Source organism: Varanus komodoensis, unplaced genomic scaffold (genome assembly GCF_004798865.1).
Source record: "Varanus komodoensis strain SLA01 unplaced genomic scaffold, ASM479886v1 scaffold29_1, whole genome shotgun sequence".
NCBI classification, from domain to species: Eukaryota; Metazoa; Chordata; class Lepidosauria; order Squamata; family Varanidae; genus Varanus; species Varanus komodoensis.
This window is the reverse complement of record NW_025335759.1, coordinates 5,242,609-5,264,031: the sequence shown is the minus strand read 5'-3', so window position 1 is coordinate 5,264,031 and position 21,423 is coordinate 5,242,609. Positions and strand designations below refer to the sequence as shown.

Genomic DNA, 21,423 nt, shown 5'->3' with positions numbered 1-21,423 from the left:
CCCCCCCCGCCCCCTTTGTCCAGGTTTCCCCGCGCCGCTTTTTTTAGGGGCCCTTTTTTTCCACCACCTGCCCCGCACTCTGTTTCACCGCCCCCCCCCCCCCCCCCCCAGTGCCCCATCGGACTCAGCACTGCTGCAGGATTCCCTGAAGGCTAGTTTCCTTTTATCAGATATCAGGAAGAGTCTCCTGTCTTCAGCAAACAAAACCCCAAGGGGAAGAGATGCAGCGTGTCAGGGAGGCAGGGGCTGGCCCGTCATGCCTGGGCCAGAATGGAGACTTTTTGGTTTCCAACCCCCGCAACTCCCAGTGCCAAGGAGAAAGTTGCAAACAAAGGCTTTCCATTCTTCGCTCAGTGTCTTTCCTTCCATCTGTCCTTCCTGCCTCCCAGGCCCAGGGTGAGGGGAGGCACAGACTGTGCAACGGATACATTTTTTAAAACTTCGTGCCAGGTGCATGTTTCCTCAACCGGCTTTAGGCAAGACAAGCAAACACTCGGCTGTCGCACAAAAAAGGGAACTGCACAAAGGGAGCTTTTTTGTTTTCTGTTTTTTGGCTGGGCCAGAGAAGTGGCACAGCCAGGTCAGAAAGTTTAAACAGAAAGTGGGAATAACTTTGGGAGGGGATTTTAACCGTTTAGCAGACACAACAGCTTGGAAGAGTATCTGTAGCTCAGCAGGGACATCTAGTGGAGATGTGTCTGCAAGTGCCTTTCGCCAAACGTGACTCTTGGATCTGGTTAATAAATCTGGAACGTCTCCCATCCTCTTGCAGTCGCAGTTTACGGTTTCCAGTGCTCCCATCGCCTTGCATGGAAACTGTCGATACCAGACCCACATTTCAGTGAGAGCGCAAGGTTCTGTGCCATGAATAGCTCAATTGTAGGCCGAAATTGGAACAGTGCCATTTCTGCCCTGAGTGTGTCTCTGAAATGAGGGATGGAGCTGCACCTGTTGAAGTGCTGCCTGCCAATTCAGAGCCCCTGCTAGGGGGCCTCGTATGAGACATCTGAACCTCATTGCCCCCTCCTTATTTTGTAATTGTAGGTACACGCAGCGTGGTAAGGATATCTCATCCTTATTAAAACTGCAATCCTAAACATACCTTTTAGGTTGAATGGCACTAACTTCTGGGTAAGCATGTAGAAGGTATTGCAGTCATCACAAGGTGAAACAGACTTTCTACAGCAAAGTACATTTTGCCTGAGGTATTTCCCTATCCCCTGTCTATTCCCTCTGTGTTTCAGACACAAAACAAGCAGAATGTAGGAGACTCATAAACAGAGCTTCCAACTCTGTTTTCAGTGGGATGTTTAAAGTGGAGAAAGAACAAGGAGTGGGAAGGGCTAAATATTCCTATCCAAACTCCACTCCCCCAAGCAAAAGTAAATCGGATTAATTAAAAAAAAAGGAAATCCAGTCACAGGTCTCCCACTCTGCATCTCTTTCAGTCCTCTTTCAGGTACTTTTGTTTAAGCAATTTGCTGTCAGTTATGGCCCAGATACTTTGGTGATGGGGCTCTCTTAAAATAGATGGTGTTTTAACCATGAGAATTGTAGCACAATTGTTGTAGAAGAGTTGGTCTGCGGTGCAAACGTACAATGGTAAAAGAACAAGCAAGAATATGGGCATCCTTCCCAGGTGGGGCAATAATCCGAATCACACATAGAAACTGCAACAAAATGTAATTCTTTTTAAGGCACTCATCAGCTGTGTCTGTTCCCAGGAGATTCCAGGCCATCACCCCTCAGTTTGCCTTTCTCGCCTGCAGCCACGGCAGCCTGCTTTTGGGGCACCCCCCTTTATTTTCTCCCCTAAATGTTTTCGTCCTGCCCCAAATGTTGGGATTCTCCCAAGCCTCTTGGAATCTCCCCATGTGCCTGGGTGGTAGTGTTCTGGCTGCTTAACAATGGGCGCTCAGAGAATGGATTCAGCATTATACAGAAGATGCCTTACCTTGATGTCCTTCCGCTGTGTTGGGAGGTTGAGTCCAGCATGTGTGGAAGGCACCGGCTTGCTGAGGCTGATGGAAAACGTCCTTGAGAATCGCCAAGCTCCAAGGCTGTTACAATTGCATATTCACCCACGCTTGTCTCGGCACTGGTGTGCACATGCTGTATGATCCTGAAGCAGCATCCTGCTTCCGTGTAACTGGAAGTGTGGAGCATTTTGCACCTCCCAGCATGTGGTGCAGTATCCAGAGCAGGGAAAGGGGCAGGAATGACAGGGGAGGTACAATTGGGAAGTGCCGGGAACAGTGAGAAGGGATCTGCTTCACGCATCACACCGGTTCATAGTTGTCTACCGGTCGTCTGCACAGAAAGCAGCTGTATGAGCCTCCCTCGCGCTCGCTGTATTGCATCCGTTTTCTCCAGTACCCAGGGTGGTTCAGTCAACCCCAGCATTCTGGGTTGTCGGGGGAAACAACCCAGCACTTTCACCCAGCAACAAACCCTGGAATGTGAATCAGGCCAGAAGGACTAGCAAAGGAAAGAGATGAAGCAGGCAAGGCTGTGACACTGATGGCTCTGCCAGTCCCGAGAGATCCATTTAGAAAACAGTCCATGCTGTAGTAACCAGTTTACCAGGCTGTTCAGCCTTGTGGCCCCACCAAAAGACCTCATGGCTTTATGGTGGGATCCATGGTGGGACACTGGCACACTGGGAAATTCGAGAAACTGACCTGGGTGTAATCCTAAAATACCTGTCCTGGCTGTGTGTGGTCGGTCACAGAGGACAAGCAACCTGCCCAGAGGTTTTCATGGGGAATTACGATGGCAGCAATGGGGAGCTCCCATTTCACTTTGAGGTCATTCCAGCTGTCAGCCAGGAAAAAAATATTTGTTTTTCACATAAAAATTGGAAGGAGTGGGGTGTTTAAGGGTTGCAAAGGGTGGCTCAGTTTGTTCTCCAGGCTACATTCCTGGGGTTTTATCTGTTTGCTTCTTAAATCTTTCCTTTCCTCTCCACAGAGAACTCAAGTGTAACAGCAGGAGCAGCAAAGGTGAAGGTGAGTTGCGTGCCGTGGACTTTGTGTTCCCCCCCTGCCCGTTCTCCCCCGAAAGGCTTCTGCGGAAGGAAGGCGGACCCAGGCAGCCCGCGGGGCCCTGCAGAGCCGTGCGCTTGGTGCGCGGTCAGCGTGCAGCTAGACTCCCGCGCGGGGCACCATCGTCACGGGCTGCATTGTGGTGTGTGGAGAGATCACTTTTGCTCCAGCCTCAGCCCTGCTACTCTGGTGGCGATGTCTCCTTCCCACAGAGAGCCTTGCTGCTTTGGGAAGGCTTTGGAGAGAGCGATCTTTTTAAGTATCACAAGAGCATTTTGTTACTGGATTAATTATGAGCAACCCACCTCCCCCGTTTCAACCCTGCATTTTTATGGCAATAACAACAACGACAATGACCCTAGATGATGATGATGATGATGATGATTCAGGGGCAATATCCTTTATCTCTGCCACTTCTGTGCTGGAGACGCCCTGAGTGCCTATAATCATTTACCAATTTTTCTGGTCCTTTTAATGCAATAGTTTAAGTTGCAGGCTCACAAGAGCTTCTGAAATGATCTTTTTTTTTTTTTTGCACTTTGCATCCTCCCAACCAGTGATTGTTTAGTGGTGTCTTGGTTTGGTGTGTGTGTGTGCGCGCGCACACCCACCCACACACACTCCCTATTGAAAAGGTTGAAATGCCTCTCCTAAGGCTTAGTTGCCGGCAGTAAGAACATTACAGTGAAATAGGCCGGTGCCATTGGCCTGCCCCGTTTCCCCTTGTCCCTCACCCACTGCGGGGGTGCAGCCCCAACAGCTCATCTAAACGTGAACTGGGCCTTCGAGCTCAAAGACATTTGACAGCCTCTCTCGAAGTGCGGGGGCAGGGGGGCTCCCGGATCCCTACTAGCCTTGCTGGCTGTGTGCGCCCCCCTTTCCAGCGTTGATGCGCCTGCATACAGCAGTCGCTGAGGAGCTTGGGCAGGGGAGGCCTTGCACCCGTCCTGCATGAGGTTTGCCAGTGCTGGACTAGATGGACCTTTGCTCTGATCCAGCTTGGCCTTTCCGATGTTCTTGCAACAATCAGTGTTCAGGGGGAAGGGGGAAGAAGGTGTGACCGTCTGGAGAGCCTCAGAGGAGGATACTTGGAGCCAGCTGTGAGGTGCTCCACCCCTGATCTGGAAGAACCGTGGGTCCCTGGTTCCTTCCTTACGAGGATTCTTGGCTCAGCTCCCAGGCCCAAAGCTTCCCTTGCTGCCTGGGTTAGCAGAAATGGGATGGTCCACAGGTGTCTCCTAAAGGCAAAACAACACACCCACTGCCAGCCTCTCCTGCAGCGGTGATCCACTCCCCACGCATCCGCTGCACGTAGACAGAAAATAGTGTCATCGTATTCTTAAGTCACTCTGGTGCCTGAAGGGGGAACATCAGATGACTCCACCTTCTGCTCACTTAGCATGGCATAATCCTGTGCCAGCAAACAGGAGCCGTACAAGAGCACAGCAGAGCGGGGAAATGGGTGCCAGGTTGCTGCTCACACTCATTTCAGTGGGGTTCACCCAGGAGTTTCCTAATACTGAATCAGCCCCTTGGTCCATCAAGCCCAATATATTGAGACTGGCTGGCAGCAGCTCTCCAGGGTTTTGCACAGTTTTTCCTGCCTGCTTAGAGATGCCAGGAGATGGCAAACTTGGAGCCTTCTACATGCAGCGCATACTCTGCCACAGAGCTGCGACCCCTCCCAGAGTTCCTCATGCCCACCTGAGCCCGTTGGGTCATCGGATCTGCCTGCCACGTCCTCAGAGGCACCCACAATCCGCATCGCCTGGCTTCCTCTGGCTGGCACTGAGGAATGAGAGGCGGGCATCTTAATTATAGGCCACGGTGCACTTGGGCACTTTGGACTGCACACAGGACCATGTTCAGATCATCGTCTGGCTTCCCTCTTTCTCCGGTAGTTTGACTGGCATGAGCTGCACCAAGCATCCTCCTCTTTGCCCCATAAAGAAAGGCAGTGGAGCTCACCGCCTGCCCAGTCTGGCTTCTGCTAACAGGAGGGGCAGGGGACGGCAGTGTGTGAGTAGCTGCGGCAGGTGTCCTGCTTGCTCAGGCCGGTAAGCAAGCCCAGCCCAGACATTTTCATATAGGTCAGGGAACATCCCCAGGCCCAAGATGACTTTGGCTGCCCTCCTTTCATTCTTTCCCTTGGCTGGAGGAGGATGGGGCCCCACGGGCCGAAAGCGCATCCGACACCGGGTCACCAGTCTGAGCCTCGCTGCAGGCTCGAGCCCCACCATGGCATCGCTTGGCAGGACGACCACGCGGTCTCCTCTCCTCCTGTAGGAGCCGTGCTCCCCAGGGGCCAGAAAGTAGGCACCTCAAGCTGCTAAAGGGACAGGACAGAAGAAGCGGGGTTGGGGTTGGAGGGCAGAGGACAGGTGTCGTGCTTGGCAGTGGTGTTGCTGGAATCGCTGCCTGGTCAGCAAAATCTCTGTGTGCTGCTTGCTCTCGCTGTGTCTCCCAGCAAGTTTTATCGGTATAAACACTGGGAAAACAACGCTGCCTCCTTGGAAAGCCTTGCTTAGTTTGGCACTGCATGCAGTTGCTTCACGGTTCCCTGGAGGAGAAGAGCAGCATTTGAGAAGGCCCGTCACTTCTGGCTGATGACAAATCCCAAATGTCTTTCCATTCCCTCTGGTACAGAAGTGGGAGGGAGAGAGGGAGGGAGTGGGGTGGCGGGGGCGGGGGGAGGACAGTCCCTGGCCAGGAGAAAGAGCCGCTTCCCTTCGTGCAAGAAGGGGTGGGCCAGTCTGGCCCCAGCTGCATGAGACATTTTTAAAGAAGCCAGACATCCCCTTCATCATGCAACACTGAAATTAAATGCTATGCATGACATGAAGATGCTGTCAGAAAGGGCACTGCCATGTCAAGGCTCTACATCGGACTTCCTCAGGCTGGCACCCTCCAGAGCTGCTGGACTGCAGCGCTCAGCGTGCTGTTGTACATGCATTGGGAAACGTGCAGAAACTCGAGTTGGGGTTTCATTTTGAGCCTTTTCTCCTTCCCCCGTAATGTGTCGCAACACTAATTTTTGCCTTACGATCTCGCCGCTTCGTGCGTTTTCCAACCCTCGAAGTGGCAGCCAAGGGCATGGAGCAGAGGCAAGGAAGCCTTCCATCGCGTGGCATCGCAGCCTGGGGTCTGGGTTTCTTCACTTCGCAGGGAAAGGAAGGGCACTTGATGGGAGGATGCGGTTTCCCTTAGCACCACCATGTCACATTGTGTTTCAACACAAGCGAATGCCTTGTAGAAATGCTCCAAAGCCCCAGGAGGTGAGGAGCTGAAAGAGTCCATTGTATCTGTGAGCTCATCACAAGCTTTTCTGCCTGTCGAGAAGGACCTTAACTTCTCCTCTTTGCCTGTTCCAGGTCCAGGTTCCGCGTTTGCAGATCTCCACCCGAGCAACTGTTCTTCTAAGAGGCATGCTGGTGAAGAGGAACTGAGGAAGCGCCTGAAATCCCAGGGGCCACCCGTCCCATCGACAGGAGGCACCGTCCGCAGCTCCTCTGAGCACCCCCAAGAGCCAAAGTTCTACCAGGCAGGGCATCCTGGTCAAAAGGCACCGGCGTGTCTGGCAGAGAAGGCCCTGTCATTCAGCATGCTCAGTTTCCCAGAAGGCTCCTGCTCAGCATTAGGCCGGGAGCACAAGGCTGGCTCACTGCGCCACACTGAGGGCGCTGACCGCTACAAGAGCCTTCACGCCCAGAGCAGTGCCAAGGCGGAGGACGTGCCAGCAGCCAACCTTCTGGTCTGCCCTGTCGACGCCCAGGGCCCAGATGAGACAGCCACACAGGACCGAGCGGCCAAGACCTTCTCCAACGCCACGCTAGCCTCGGGAAGGTGCAACATCGACAACATCATTTCGCTTCTCAAGAGCAAGTGCGGCAACGGCCGCATCAACCTCTACCCCGTGGTGCAGCTCATCGACATCATGAAGGACATCAACCGCCTGTCCCAGGACCTGAAGAGCTGTGGCGTCCACCTGGACTGCAGCGGCCTACAGCTCAACAGCCACCCGTCCTTCCTCGGCGAAGAAGGCCGGGAGCAGGACCTGCAGTACAGCTTCTACTCCTCCCCAGTGCTGGCCAACAGCATCCGTAGCCCCGAGGACCTCGTGGCGCAGGGCAGTGCCAAGGCCGAGCTGCCCAAGCAGACCCAGGCCAGCCTGTATGTGGAGGAGCCGGAGGGGGACCCTCCATTCCCGGCGGGTCTGAGCAGCCCTGCTATGAAGGCTCCCAGCAGCCTCGACGAGGCCAGCAGCTCGGAGTCAGACGCCACTGACTACACAGAGCTGGCGGACACGGATATCCTGAGCGAGCTGGCTTCTCTGGCATGCCAGGGGCCCCAGCTGCTGGATCACCAGCACCCGGAGCCCCACCCGCAGCTGCTCCCGAGCGAAGGGCCTGAGGGAAGGCCCCAGCTGATGGGCCCGCAGTCTCTGGAGCACCAGCCACAGCTGGTGGATTCGAAGTCTCTCGAGCCCCCTCCAGAACCCCTGGCGCTGCAGCCCATGGGGGCCCTGCCCACACCCCTGGGGCTGCAGCCCCTGGAGCCGCTGGAGCTGCAGAGCCTGGCGCCCCTGTCCGACTCACTCTCCCTGCAGTCCCTGGAGCCCCTTTCTGAGCCCCTGGGGCTCCAGGCGTTAGGGGCCCTGGACCACCACTTGCTCGACGCCCAGGCCCAGCTCCTGGATCCAGAGGCCCAGCTGCTGGGCCCCCTGCCCAAGTTGCTGGACTCCCAGCCCCAGCTGGGGGAGGAGGAGCCCCTGGGCACCCACGTGCCGCAGCCAGACGCCCGCCTGGGAGGCTGCTCCCTGAGGGGCGTGGGGCGGCGCGGGGCGGGGCGGGGCAGGGACGACCACAGGAAGTACGCTCTCCGTAGAACAGATAAACCAAAGATTCTCTGCCGCCGGCGGAGGGGGGGCCGGGGGCGACGGGCCGACCTCGTCGCCGAGACCAGGGTCCTCCCCATGGCTGTGCCGGTGGAAGTGGTGATGGCGCAGCCTGAGGAGGCCAGGATGCCGGTGGGCACGGTGGCCGTGGAAGAAGCACTTCGGCCCATTGGTTCCACCCCGGAGCCTGAAGACGGCCGGAAGGCGGCCGCCGCCAGCCTGCAGCCTCCGAAGCCCAAGTGCCGCGGGGTCCGCAGGATGGTGGTGAGGATGGCCAAGATCCCTGTCTCCCTCGGGAGGAGGAACAAGACGACATACAAGGTCTCCTCGCTGAACAGCAACTTGAACCTGGAGGGCAAGGAGGCGACAGCCTGCAGCCCAGTAGAGCCAACTCCGCTGCTGAAGATGAAGAACAACGGCCGCAATGTGGTCGTAGTCTTCCCGCCGGGCGAGATGCCCATAATCCTGAAGCGCAAGCGGGGAAGGCCCCCGAAGAACCTGATGCTGGGCCCCTGCAAGCCCAAGGAGCCCACCCCAGAAGTGAAGAAGCGGAGGAGGAGGAAACAGAAGCTGGCGTCACCGCAGCCCTCCTACGTCGCCGACACCAATGACAGCAAAGCCGACTACTCCGACGTCCTGGCAAAGCTGGCCTTCCTCAACCGCCAGAGCCAGTGCTCCGCTCGCTGCTCCCCACCCCGCTGCTGGACCCCAAGCGAGCCGGACTCCATCCACCAGGCCCCCGACACGCAAAGCATTTCCCACTTCTTGCACCGGGTCCAAGGCTTCCGGCGGCGTGGGGGCAAAGGAGGCGGATTCGGGCGCGGAGGGGGCCATTCCGCCCGCTCGTCTCGCTGCTCCTTCAGTGATTTTTTCGAAGGCATCGGCAAGAAGAAGAAGGCAGCGCCGGGGACGGCCATGCATGCCGACCCTGCTCACCCACGGAAAAGGGGCCGGCCTGAACCGGACTCCATGGAGAAGCCCAAGAGGAAGAGACGATCCCGTAAAAACGGAGCTCTGTTTCCAGAGCAGAACCTGAGCCAGAACTTCAGTGACGGGGCCTCCGAGTGGTGCGGAGACAAGGAGGGTCCCTGGATGTCCCACCACGGACACCTCTCCGGCCAAGCCAACAGGAACTGCAGTTACCAAGGCACCGATTCTCGGACCTTCCACTCCTCAGCGCTGGAGCCCAGTTCCTCCAGCCGAACTGGTTTTTACAGCGGGAGCAATCCATCCTCCCAGTCCGAGCTGAGCCAGGAACGACAGAGCCTTTTCACAGGCTACTTCCGCTCCCTGCTGGATTCAGATGACTCCTCCGACCTGCTGGACTTTGCCCTCTCCAATACACGCTCCGAGTCACGGAAGTCTGCGGCCACGTACACGGCTCCACCCAACGCCATCGCCACCCAGAGGGGCATGGCGTCGTACCCGAGCCGAGGGGGCAAAGTCACGCCCTCCTCCACCTCTGCCACCACCACGACCGAGGCGCCGTTCCACACGGTCATGACGAGCCGGCCGTCGTTCCCCTCCGGCAGAGCGGCGGGATACGGCCTTTCCCAGGGGGCCTCCGAGTGCCGCGGCACAGAGGCCTTCCAGAAGCTGGCGCCCATCTCGGCCATCTCCAGGTCGCCCACCACCCACTCCACGGCGGCCCCCAGCTATGCACAGTACAGCAGCTACAGCGGCACCAGCGGGGGGCAAAGCCTGACCCCCTCGAGCCTGTTCCAGCAGGGGAAGCCCTACCACACCACGCAGGACTGCCCCAACAACAAGGACTGCAGCTTCACCTACGGCAGCGGGAGTAGCCTGCCCTCGTCCCCCAGCAGCGCCCACAGCGCCAGCTACTCCCAGCAGACCCCGGGGCCCAGCGTGCCCCTGAGCAAGGCCACCTTCTTCAACAGCTCGGACCCCAGCCAGTTCCCCAGCTCCTCCCACACGCCCATGCGGTGCGACAGCCGGGCAAGCACAGTGTCCCCGGGCGGCTACATGGTCCCCAAGGGCTCGGCCTCCTTCCAGCCCTCCCCAGAGAACTGTCGGCAGTTCCCCAGTGCCTCCCAGTGGGCGTTCCGACAAGGCTACGGCGGCCTGGACTGGAGCTCGGAGCCCTTCAGCCAGCTGTACAATCCGGGCTTCGACTGCCATATCAATGAGCCCAACATCATCCTCGACATCTCCAACTACACGCCGCAGAAGGCCAAGCAGCAGACCGTGTCCGAAACCTTCTCCGAGTCCTCCTCGGACAGCACCCAGTTCAACCAGCCGGCCGGCTACAGAAGGGCCAACAGCGAGGCTTCCTCTAGCGAGGGCCAGTCCAGCCTCTCGAGCCTGGAGAAGCTCATGATGGACTGGAACGAGTCCTCCTCGGCCCCAGGCTACAACTGGAATCAGAGCGTCTTGTTCCAGAGCAGCTCCAAGCCTGGCCGCGGTCGGCGGAAGAAAGTGGACCTCTTCGAGGCAGCTCACCTGAACTTCACGGCGGGCGTGTATCCTTCCAAGAGGGGCACGGGAGCCAGGCAGCCACGGGGCTCCCGGGGGGCGTGCGCCTCCAAGAAGGAGCGCGGCACCGGCAAAACCAAGTTCCCCGCCAAGTCCCAGGCGGTGAACCCCCTGTTCCAAGACAGCACCGATTTAGGCTTGGACTACTACAGCGGAGATAGCAGCATGTCCCCGCTACCCTCCCAGTCCCGGGGCTTTGGGCTCAGCGAAAGAGACCCTTGCGACTATGCCGGGCCCTATTCCATGAACCCTTCCACCCCTTCGGACGGCACCTTTGGGCAAGGGTTCCAGAGCGACTCCCCCGGCCTGGGGCAGACAGATCTGGACAGCAAGCATTTCCCCGCCTTGCCCCACCAGCTGGCTGCCCCGCCCCCCCAGCAGACTGTGTTTGAGGCAAGCCTGCAGAAAGCCTTCTCGCCCAACTGCTCCCCAACTCTGGCCTTCAAGGAGGACTTGCGGCCCGGCGACATCCGGAAGCTCCCAGCCTGTGACTCGCTCAAACACGGCATGCCGGGGGCGGCCAGCATGCCCCACTCGGCGGCCGCCCACATGGCCTGCCGGGACCTGCCCATGTCTCAGCCGCACTACGATTCCCCCAGCTGCAAAACGCCCAGCTACTGGTACTCCCCGTCCTCCAGCACCCGCAGCCCCCCCTATGACAACAAAGCTGGGGTTGGGATGCTGGTGGACTTCATGGGGAGAAGCCCAGACGCCTCCTGCCTCAACGCCCACCTGAGCAGCCCCCCCAGCAGCAACCCCTCCAAGAGCGAGAAGGAGCCCATGGACATGGCACGGGCCCACCACCGGGGGGCCTACCTTTGCCCCCTGATGAATGACTTGAACATCTCCCCTGTCCCGAGAGACTCCATGCTGCCACTTCAGGACAACTATAGGTACCCCAGCTTTGCGCCCCAGGGGCACCCCATCATGGCCGCAGCCCAGAAGAGCGGGTTTTTGGGTCCAATGCTAGAGCAACATCCTGAGGATACGTTCACAGTCACCTCATTGTAGTGTCATCTGAAGTGCCAACCCGGACCACGAGGTTTTGTTTCAGGGTAGGTGCCGGAGGACAGGCTGAGTGAGGGGCGCCGGCATGCTCTGGGGAAGGGGGCACCTCTGGCTTGCTGCGCACTCTCCCAGCGGCTCGGCCGTGCCAGCAAAGAGCTTCCTGGCACATCAAAGGCAAAACAGAGGAAACCAGAATTGGGGTGCATTTTGTGGAAATGTGCCTTTGGGATCCTTGAAGTCCCAGACTGTGGGCACGGGGAGGGATAACGCGGCCTGCAGTGCCTTCCAAAGGAGATGCCCAGCGGCTCCTAGGTGGGGTGGGGCTTTAAGGGGACACTTGTGTGCAGGGAAAAGCCCTTGTTGCGTAGCCAGTAGAGTCTACCTGCAAAAAAGAGGGCAGCGGAGGCTAAGCAGCACCCAAGCATGCTGCCAAGCACCCAACTGTTCCATTTAGCAATTACGTGTGCGCATTTCAATGTACAGGTAAGATTAAATTCAGCCGCACTCAGGCAAAGCGAACTTCTACACAAACAAAAAATAGTTGAACACAGGCAAGCCACAAAGGCACAAGAGGAGTTTTGGTGGGCATCTGGAATGTACCCATTTTGTGGATCTTTATGAGAGGGTATCCAGTAGCCTTATGGAGTCTTCTCTACTGGACAAACGTTTCAGTCTGTCGAGACTAAAAGCAATTTTTTAAACAGGGAAGACTTTCTGTATCAGCTTATTAGTTGTTTCATTTTTTCATGTGCTCGGGGCCCAACCAACTTCATGTTTAGGTACCAGCTCCCCACTACAATCCCCAGCATTCCTCAGCCGAAGTGAGGAATGCCGGGAGTTGTAGGACTTCTGCCTAAGCATGTATGAGATTGCTCCTCACACTGTATATCACAGCTGAAACTTGTAGTCTACTCTTGGTCCGCCCAATGGGTACGTTACAGTGTTTTGGAGTTTTGGCTGGTACATTCTGCCTCTCGTGACAAGGCTTAGGGTAGGTTGCAAGGTGTGAACAAATGATCGCTTTCTGTGTGACAGCAGGGTACGGTTCCTTGTGTCGGCACCCCGGGCTGGCCACATCCTTTCTGTAATGCCTGAAGGATGCTTGGAAAGAAGTAATAAAGTATCTCCAGGGAACATTGATCAGCAGAGGTTCCCCAGCAAATGTTTTAGGATACCTGAGATTACAGAGAGCATGTCATCCGCTTGGATGAGTAATTTAAGGAACTGTCTGTTGCTGTAAGCTGGAAACCAGCCCTAAAATTAGCAGGGGTGAGATGCCATTGCGTGCAGTAGGCGTTAATGTGATGTACCAAATCGTGACGTCCAGCTGCATGCCCAAACTGGGTCCAAAATAGAGAGCCTCCAGAGGAAGGACGTGCTCTGAGTGTAAGACACCAACTGGGAAAACCTTCCTAGAGGAGAAGGTACCTACTGTTAACAGAACGTTTGGAGCTGAGCTTAGGAGGGGTTGCAGGCTGTAAAACAAAGGCTTTGCTTTATTGTGTTCTCGTTGTTTTTGCTGCTAGCTGCCTTACACACCAGAATAATAAACCAATCGGTGACTGATATTGAGTCCCGGCTAGGCTACCCCCAAGGTCCTGGAGAAGCTAGGGTAGGGCTCTGGATCGTGCGTGCGCCTTGCTGCTGCTGTTCAGACCACAGTGGGGGCAGAAGGCTTTCACTTCCAAATCTTACTGGGTACGTACGTCCATGCAGGACCAGCATACACACATGGCTAGAAGAAGCTCCATCATTTGGAAAGCTGGCCTCCTTTTCTTTGAGGTCTTGGGGCACTGGATTGTGGTGGCGATAGACCTTGTCTAGCAGTGTGTGCCAACAGTTGTCACCAGGCAGAAACACACAGATAATTTTTCTGAGATGTGCATTGATCACTGAGCCAGTGGCAAAAAGGTCTCATTTATTTGGCAGGGTTTGCAGAGCAGAACAAAAACTACTCCCCAAAAGTGAGATCTAAATACTCCCTTTCCCATTTGAGTTTTGCTTTGTTCTATTTTTAATTGGGTGGCAGGGAGTGAGCAGCAGGACTTTTGTGTGTGAATTTCAAACAACTCCCTGGCCATTAAAACCAGCCTCGGCATCTTCATGGCCCACAGCTCCTCTCTTTAGATGGTGGCCCAGCATTCAGTGCTGTGTAGCAGCCTTCTTCAAGCTGGTGCCCTCTAGATAGATTGGGCTATAGTGTGCTTTGCCCATTGTCCATGATGACTGGGGATGATGAAAGCAGTAGTGCAGCTCATCAGGAAGGTACTGACTTGGAGAGGCTGCTGTATAATGTACTGGCCAGGTTTTACAAAGGTGTCTAAACATGTCTAGACTCGTAGCATTCTAAACCACAGATGAACTGAAGGTTTCTCCATGCCTAGTTTTTTAATTCCCCTCACATAGAAAACTAGCATGTCAGGGAGAACACTAGCTTAGGGCCATATAAAGCTTGTTTTCTTAATGGAAGGTCTGAATAGGAACCTTTGGTTATGTTAGCACCACCCTGCGGTTCCTGAAGTGCTATAGACCAGATCTGGGTTTCCCATATCTCAAGTTCATAAGTAACTCAGCCCGGGCATTTCTTACAAAATATGGAACGGGAGAGTAAAAAGTACTATTCTGGCTGCCACAAAAGCTGTATTATTGTGCCTTGTCCTCTCCTACATGGTCCGACACAATTGCTTTGCCCTTGACTTCATTGGCTACTTGCAGTGAAACGCAAAGGGTGATCTTGTCACGCCACATGTTTGTCTTACGGAGATGATGCTGGAAAAGAATGAAGGATGCAAAGGAGTTGTGCATAGACGCACACAGAGTCACAATGTTTGCTTCTGACCTAGGCTGCAACCCTACACTGTACCATCTCTTTCACACATGGACCGCAAGTGCACCCTGCTTTTGAAATAAGCTTTTTAAAAACTACATTTACAGCCCAATAATCAGTGTTCAAATTCCTACTCAGCTGCAAAGCTCATTGGGTGATTTTGGGCCAGTCACTGTTGTTAGCCTAACCTACCTCACAGGGTTGTTGTGAGGATGAAATGTGGGGGAAGATAATATATGCTGCTGTGAACTTCTTGGAGGCGTGGCAGGGCATGCATTTAACCCAGACGATTTTACATTTTCCCTTAAATAAATCTGGGCAAAATGTTGGCTGCACCTCAAGTAAGAGGAAGTCGCACAAGTGAGGGGCCAAACTGAATTGCCTTTCAGGCTGCACAGGCCACGAGTTGGCTCCCTCTGCCCCTAAATAAAAGCAGAATGGTTATGCCCAGAGATGCTTAGCAGGTTCTGTTTAAAGGGCCACTAAACCATAGATTCCAATAAAGGGATTTGTCAGACAAAAAGGTTATTGGTCCCCAGGGTTCCATGCTCCAGAATAAATACCCAGGCTCCGACAGAACACACCATGTTTTGATATATGTCTCTTTCTTGTTTTCTCTCTCCTCCTTCTCCATCTCTCTTACAGAGCTACTTAGCCAGCACTTTTTCTGGAACACTTTTCAAGTTCTGTATTTAATGGAAATCAAAAACTGATCTTTTCCTTTGTTTGTTGGTTCTTTTGTTTTGTTTTTTATATAAAAAAGAGGAAAAGAGGGAAAAAGGAGAGAAATAAGTACCCCCTTTAAAAAAGGAAGGAAAGAAGGAAGAAGAAAAAATATATTTAAACAATTAACTTGCTTTCTTTGAGAATGGTGTGGAGGCAATTTTTGGACCAGACTTGGTCACCAGACTCCTCCACAGTCCAGCAAAAAGACAATCGAATGGTCTCAGCCATCTGTGGCGCAGGAGAGCATGGGGGGGTTCCCACGATCCTCCCCACCACCCACCTACAGCATGCATGTGAGAAACCCACCAGAAGGCAATCGACAGCGGTCAAGGACAGCCACGGGGAAGGGACACTTGGTTTCGCTTCTTTTCGGGGAGGGGAAAGAAAACCGTCTAATCTGTGAACTCAAAGCTCAGTAATGAAGACTGAAGACTCGGCACTTTCCTCCTCCTCATCTTCCCAGCCCCTTCTTTTGTGCGGGTTTCTTTATTTTTCTCCCAGTTTGTTTGCGTTTTTAATTGCTTTTGTTGCTTATTTTCTTTGGAGAACCCAGAAGATTTTACAAGTCTGTGAATGGATCTTGGAGACACGATCACCTCCCAGTAAGTAACGATCGCTCTCATCTCCTTGGCATTTTCTCCTGCCCCATTAACTTTGGTTTCTCTCCTCCCTGCCAACAATTCCACCACAATTTTGCCCTCACGCTGAGCATCCCTTATGGCTTCATGTGCCATGAGGGCTAGAAACTTGTTAAGCAATGGTCTTGTAAGGAAGGAAACCGTATAAACAAACTGGAGATCATCCACTAGGCACCCACAGAGAGTGAACACCGCACAGGATGCTACAAAAGTGCTTTAAGAAAATCAAATGTACTTCAACCTACATTTTCTTTGGGGCCTACTTCAGGGGGTTCTCCATTGCCAGTAAAGAAGGCATATGAGACATCTCATTCGCATTCTTCTGATTCTTTGAGAGCTATTTTAAATATTTCCTTGGAAAAGAACCTGCCGGAAATCTGGGCCAAAACACACTGGTCTTTCTGAAGAATAAAGCCATTATTCTAGCATTCTGAGATGTGTTCTCTCTTCGTGGCTCTTGCCACCTCCGGACCCGAGTACTGTAATGCGCTTTACATTGTGTTGAAAAACCCATCTGCCTTCTAATGGGGAAAAAACATAACTGAAGAGCATATTCAGCTTGTAACATACCAGTTGCACTGGCTGTTGGTATGCATCCAAGTCCAGTTAGTTTTGCCCTGTAAAGGCCTTTATGTGCTGGGACCTCCATCCCTTGGGGTCCACCATCTTTCTCTTCACCTGCATGACAGTTGATCTCAGCTTGTTTGCTGAGCTTTCTTTCCAGATAGTAAATTTGGTGAGAACAGATGGAGCCTTTGACCCAGTAACTTCCTAGACCACGAGTCCCCAACCTTTTTGGACCCGTGAGCACATTTGGGGATTTGAAAAACTGCTGTGGCCACTATTGCAGAATGCCTAATCAGTGGATCGCCATTTCGGCACCTGGTGGTCAAACATGTGGCTTTCGGACTGCCTGTTATTCAGCGAAAAGCCTTCGGTTTGGTGCCTGCCGGTCACTGCGATGTCTCTTTAATAAGGATTGTCTAATTCAACTTAGTGTCTTGTGGAGCAATACAGCAAGTGTTTCTTTTAATAATATGTTTTGGCAATGTCCAGTAGTTGCTTTTTTTGAGGAGGAGATGATTACACAGATCAGTGTTGTACTGGGAGAGCCACTAATATCCATTCTTTCAAAACTATTTACCTGCTTTGTGGAAATTTGCAAATGAAAGGGGAAATGGATTCTTTTCACCCTTGGACAGATGAAAGACTGAAAGAGAAACACTCACCTGCTGTAATACAGTGGACTCTTGACACTTTCAGAATATGAGTGGGAAGCAGTCTTTCCCAACCTGGTGTCCTCCAGATGTCTCAGATTACAAATCCCAGCATCCCTCATCCAGCTAAGGTGACTGGGCAAGGCTGGGAGTTGTAGCCCAGAACATCTGGAGGATACCCATATGGGAAAGACTGCAGTGGAACAAAAGATGTGAGCTTATATCCAGGAGCTTGGCTTCTGCAGCCTCGCCACCCGCTCTGGTTCCCTTAAAAACAGTTGTGCTTCTGCACCATCCTGCATCCCTGTTCCGTTCAGCCATTCTGATGCCGCCCTGGTTCCCCCCCCCCCCCCCCCCGCCCCGGCTGCCGAATGCACCTGTGCCTGTAGTCCTCTCGATGAGGCCATTCCGCCCTTTGCACACCCCTCCTGGCTAGAGCCGCCTCAGAAGGCGTCTTTCCGGCAAGCAGGTGTTGGCCCCGGGTTCGCCCCTTTTCCTTGTGAGGTTCCAGCCTTCATCAGGAGGTACCAAAAGTCATCAGGGCCGCAGCAATTCGGCACTAATTGTGTGCCAGGTTTGCTTCTCTCCGGCTGTTTCAGGTTTCGGGGAAGGGGGCTTCCCTTGTCACAATCAATCGATACTGGATTAGCATACTGAGACAGCCATATTAAAGTCACATTAAATGCTCATTTAAACCCATTCAGTGGAGGGGGGAGGGGGCAGAAAATAGGCCTGTTTACTTCATTAATCCTTTCCTTAAAGTGTATCCTCTTTCCTGTGGGATTGAGCGTTCGGAATGCCCCACCGTGGTGTTCTGTGACAGTCTGACGAGGAAAGGGTGCTGGGGAAGAAGAGGGAAGCCAGTGGCTGCTGAAAGTCCGAGTAGCAGCAGTAACAGGGAAGGCTGCTTTTTGCAGAGTCGTGTGTGCTGGGTTGCCTCGCCCCGTGATGCATTTCTTTATGTGTGTTGGGGCTGCTGTGATTGACAGTGGTTTCCAGGCAGGGTCTTTCTCATCAACTGGTCCTTTTAGCTGGAGGTGCCAGGACTTGAACCTGGAACCATCTGCATGCAGAGGTGGCGCTGTGCCACTGAGCGACGAAGCAAACAGATGACTTCATCCGTGCCCAGGCCCTGCCCAGATCGGCTTCCAGGGTCAAATGTTGAGAAACGGGAGGAAAAACATGGGAACAAAGGCAGCCGCATGATACTGGGCATTTGCCCCCCCCCCCCGCCCCCCGCCCCGCATCACTGTCATCACGGAGGGGCAGTGGCTGCTGGGGTTCCTGGGCAGGCCTGTTTTCTAGTCCTATCCGGAGAGGCCCAGGGATGGGACAGGGGACCATCTGCGTGCAAAGCACATCTTTACCACCGAGTTACAGAGCCGAGGACAGAATCCAGCAGCTGGAGAATTCTCCACTTGTTTTTTCAGAGCTTGTTTACACATCTCTCAAGGCCATAAAGATTAGCTGGAGAAGCTGTGGGCTGAGCTGTGCCTGTTGAAGCCTCGGCAACCGTGAGAGGCTCTTGCATCAGATTCCCAAGGACCAGGGGAGCCTGCTTTCTGTCCCCGGAGCAGCTCAGCGCCCCTAACCTTGAAGACAGATGGAGATGAATAAGCAAGGAGGACGATCGTCTGCGTAGGTTCCTGTTCAGCAGTCACGCAAAAGGGATCGGAAATGGCCAGGTCCCTCATGCGTGTGCATCCACGCCAGTTTTCCGTATGCGGGACGCTTTTGCTACGGGCGAACAGATTTTCCCTGCCCATATTCTGGAGGGTCATGATCAGTGGGGAGGGCTGTGTCATGCCCTTGAGTGTGGGTATTCTGAGACAGCCATCCCCAAAACTGCATCCCCCCAATCTTTTGAGTTGCACGTCCCATCAGTGCAGCCCATTGTCCCTGCTGATGGCGGTGGCTTTCTAAGACAACCAGAGGGACACAACCTGGCTGCTCTAAAATGTCATCGTTTTGCTCACTGACACATTCCTCATCCCATCCTTTCATGCCTGCTTGGCCTGTCAGAGGCAAATTGACAGCCAGCCAGAACATAACGAGGAAGGCCTTGAGAAAAAGCTGCATCCCAGGGAGGTCCTCCCCTTTCTTTCCAAAGCTTTGGTAATAGGCTAAAACCGGCTCACCATCAATACGGTTTCTACCACAAAGAAGGCCACGTCTGTGTGGTGAGCAGTCATGGAACAGGATGTGCCACTTTCAGCCGGCTCTTCCAGGATTCTTAGCCGGGGAAGAGCTACATAAAGACCCAGTGGGATCAATCCAGAGAACCATCTAGAGCAGCACCCTGTTTCCTGCAATGGACACCCTGCGACCTTTGCAGATGAAGCCCTCTCCCACCGCTGTTCCCTCACAACTGATGCTCAGATGCACATTTCCTGTGAACCTGGAGGGAGCATGTTCGCCATCAGGGCAAACAGCTGCAAACGTTGACATGCAGGTGTCCATCATGAGGGTCTCCAGGGCCACAGGCTGAAGGGCAGTTCAGAAATACAGACATCTCTCTGTCTGTGTCTCTCTGTGTTTACAGTGTCTGACTCTCTCTCCCCTCCCTCCCTCCCTCCCTCTCTCTCTCTCTGTGTTTACAGTGTTTATACACTGTTCCACATTTAAGTAGATTCCAGACGAGTAAAGACAAAAGATAAAAAGAATAAAATGCCTAATTAAATACTTCAAAGAACCAGTGCCAATAAAAATGAGACTGGCCATTCAAGGAAGGTGTTCAGAAATAAGGATGTCTTTGGTAGGCACGGAAAGCGATGCAGTGCAGGCACCTGTCTGGCCTCATTCGTGGGTCCACTCCATCATTCAGCATGGCTGCAGCACAGTGTTTGAGGGCCTCCCACACTCTCAGGTGTGCCACCCCCTCTGAGCCCCTTCTGGAGGAGGTTGGCTGCCTGCTTCGAAAAGGGACCGTTGAACAAGTGACCCCAGAGTCTGCCAGGGGTTTTACTCAGGATACTTCACAGCACTGAAGAAGAGCAGAGGGCTGTGGCCAGTCCCAGCGGACCTAAGAGGCATCAACCACCTCATTCCACCATGGTGGCCCAGGCAGCCCTGAGTCCCTCACCTCCTGCACCTATCCAGCCACACCACCACTCAAGCCCAACATCATATCTTGGGATCAGAGAGCCATTCTCCATCCAGAGACCCACACGATCTGTCTCACAGCCTGGAGAATCCGGCGCGAGCTACTGATAGAGAGAGCGTGCCTGAGGAGCTCTGGCCAGACCCGGAGGTGGCCTTGAAGCCAACCACTGCACACTCATACCACAATGAAAAACCCTCCGTCTTTGCAGCACAGCATGGAGTCGACCTTCATGAACTGCTACCACTTTGAGGTCCAAGCCAGGGTGGACTGCGACTTTGGAAGGGCAGTCCTATCCTCCATCCTCTGGTAGTGACACCATTGTCCTCCAGGGGTTAAGCTTGCTGGTGTCAGAATCCAGGGCAGCTGAGGGCTCCTTCTGCTGGCCAAAGTCTTGAATAACAGCCCTGGTACTTGCAGGATTGGACCCACAACCTGCTGCAGCTATCGGGGCCTTTACGAGTGGCACCTGGGAGCCCTGGGGGGAAGAGCTATATAGGCACTCGCTCTTCCCTTCAGAAGTGGCCTCAACAATGACGGTCGTCTTGCCCTAGCCTTGCTCCAGTGCTGTTCCAGCTTTTCCTAGCCTTGCTCCAGCTTCATTCCAGCCTTGCTGCAATGCTCCAGTCACTCTAGCCTTGCTCCAGCACCGCTCTGGTCTTGCTCCAGTCTAGCCCCAGCCTTGCTCCACTTGCTCCAGTCACCCCGATCTTGCTCCAGCTCTGCTCTAGTCGTTCAGAATTGAGAGAATGGTCCTTTCTACAGCACCTCCTTCCTCTTGCCCAGGGCAGACAATGCCTAGCAGAAGAATGCGAGGCAGTGGGAGACATTGCTTCATTCCACCCCTTCACTTGCAGGGAGAGGGCAGGTGAGCGCACAGGGATAAATAGAGGAGGACCAGGAAGTCCCCAGGGCCAGCAGTGGGCTCCCCACTGGGATACATGGGCCTGGCAAGGGCAGATCCCTGTTGCCCCTCTCAGTCTCAGCTCGGGTGGCCCCTCGGCTGCCGTCTCCTGGTCTCCCGCTTCCATTGCTCCAAAGGAGGCAGAGTTGGTGGAAGAACAGTGCAGATGCTCATGCATCACCTCCTCTCCCATGCGCAGCTCATTCACCTTGAGTCGAAGGACAGGCTCTGTCCACCATTTTGAACAGTGCCAACCCATCAAAGGTCTTTTGCTACCCCCTCTGCTTCCCTCGGGCCCTGGAAGGTTGGCGGCACGAGAGAGAGAGCTAGAGAAGACTGGCAGAGGATGGCCTTTTGAACGTGCATCTTTGGAATGGGGCTGTGGCCTGTATTGCCATCTCTCCTCCCCCAGTGCCTGCCTTCTGGCATCCCTTTTGCTGCCACTTCCAAGAAGTTCTCAGCAGAAACTGTCCGACGGCACCTTCGGCAGCTTCCCCATGCTAACTAGGCAGAGCAAGTCTAGCCCTCGCAGTCTCTATGACAACTGATCCCTCTGCTCTCCTCATCGCTGC

At 54.2% G+C, this 21,423-nt stretch overlaps 1 protein-coding gene across 1 annotated transcript in view; it reads left to right on the top strand.

Annotated features, from left to right (window-relative positions):
- Positions 1–21,423, top strand: part of AHDC1 (AT-hook DNA binding motif containing 1) — a 194,991-nt gene that overhangs the window by 171,867 nt on the left and 1,701 nt on the right. The window contains exons 3-5 of the mRNA XM_044434869.1: positions 2,971–3,008; positions 6,416–11,486; positions 14,912–15,594. Coding sequence (XP_044290804.1) covers positions 2,971–3,008; positions 6,416–11,442 — 5,065 coding nt within the window. The 3' untranslated portion in view covers positions 11,443–11,486; positions 14,912–15,594. The remainder of the gene's footprint in view (positions 1–2,970; positions 3,009–6,415; positions 11,487–14,911; positions 15,595–21,423) is intronic.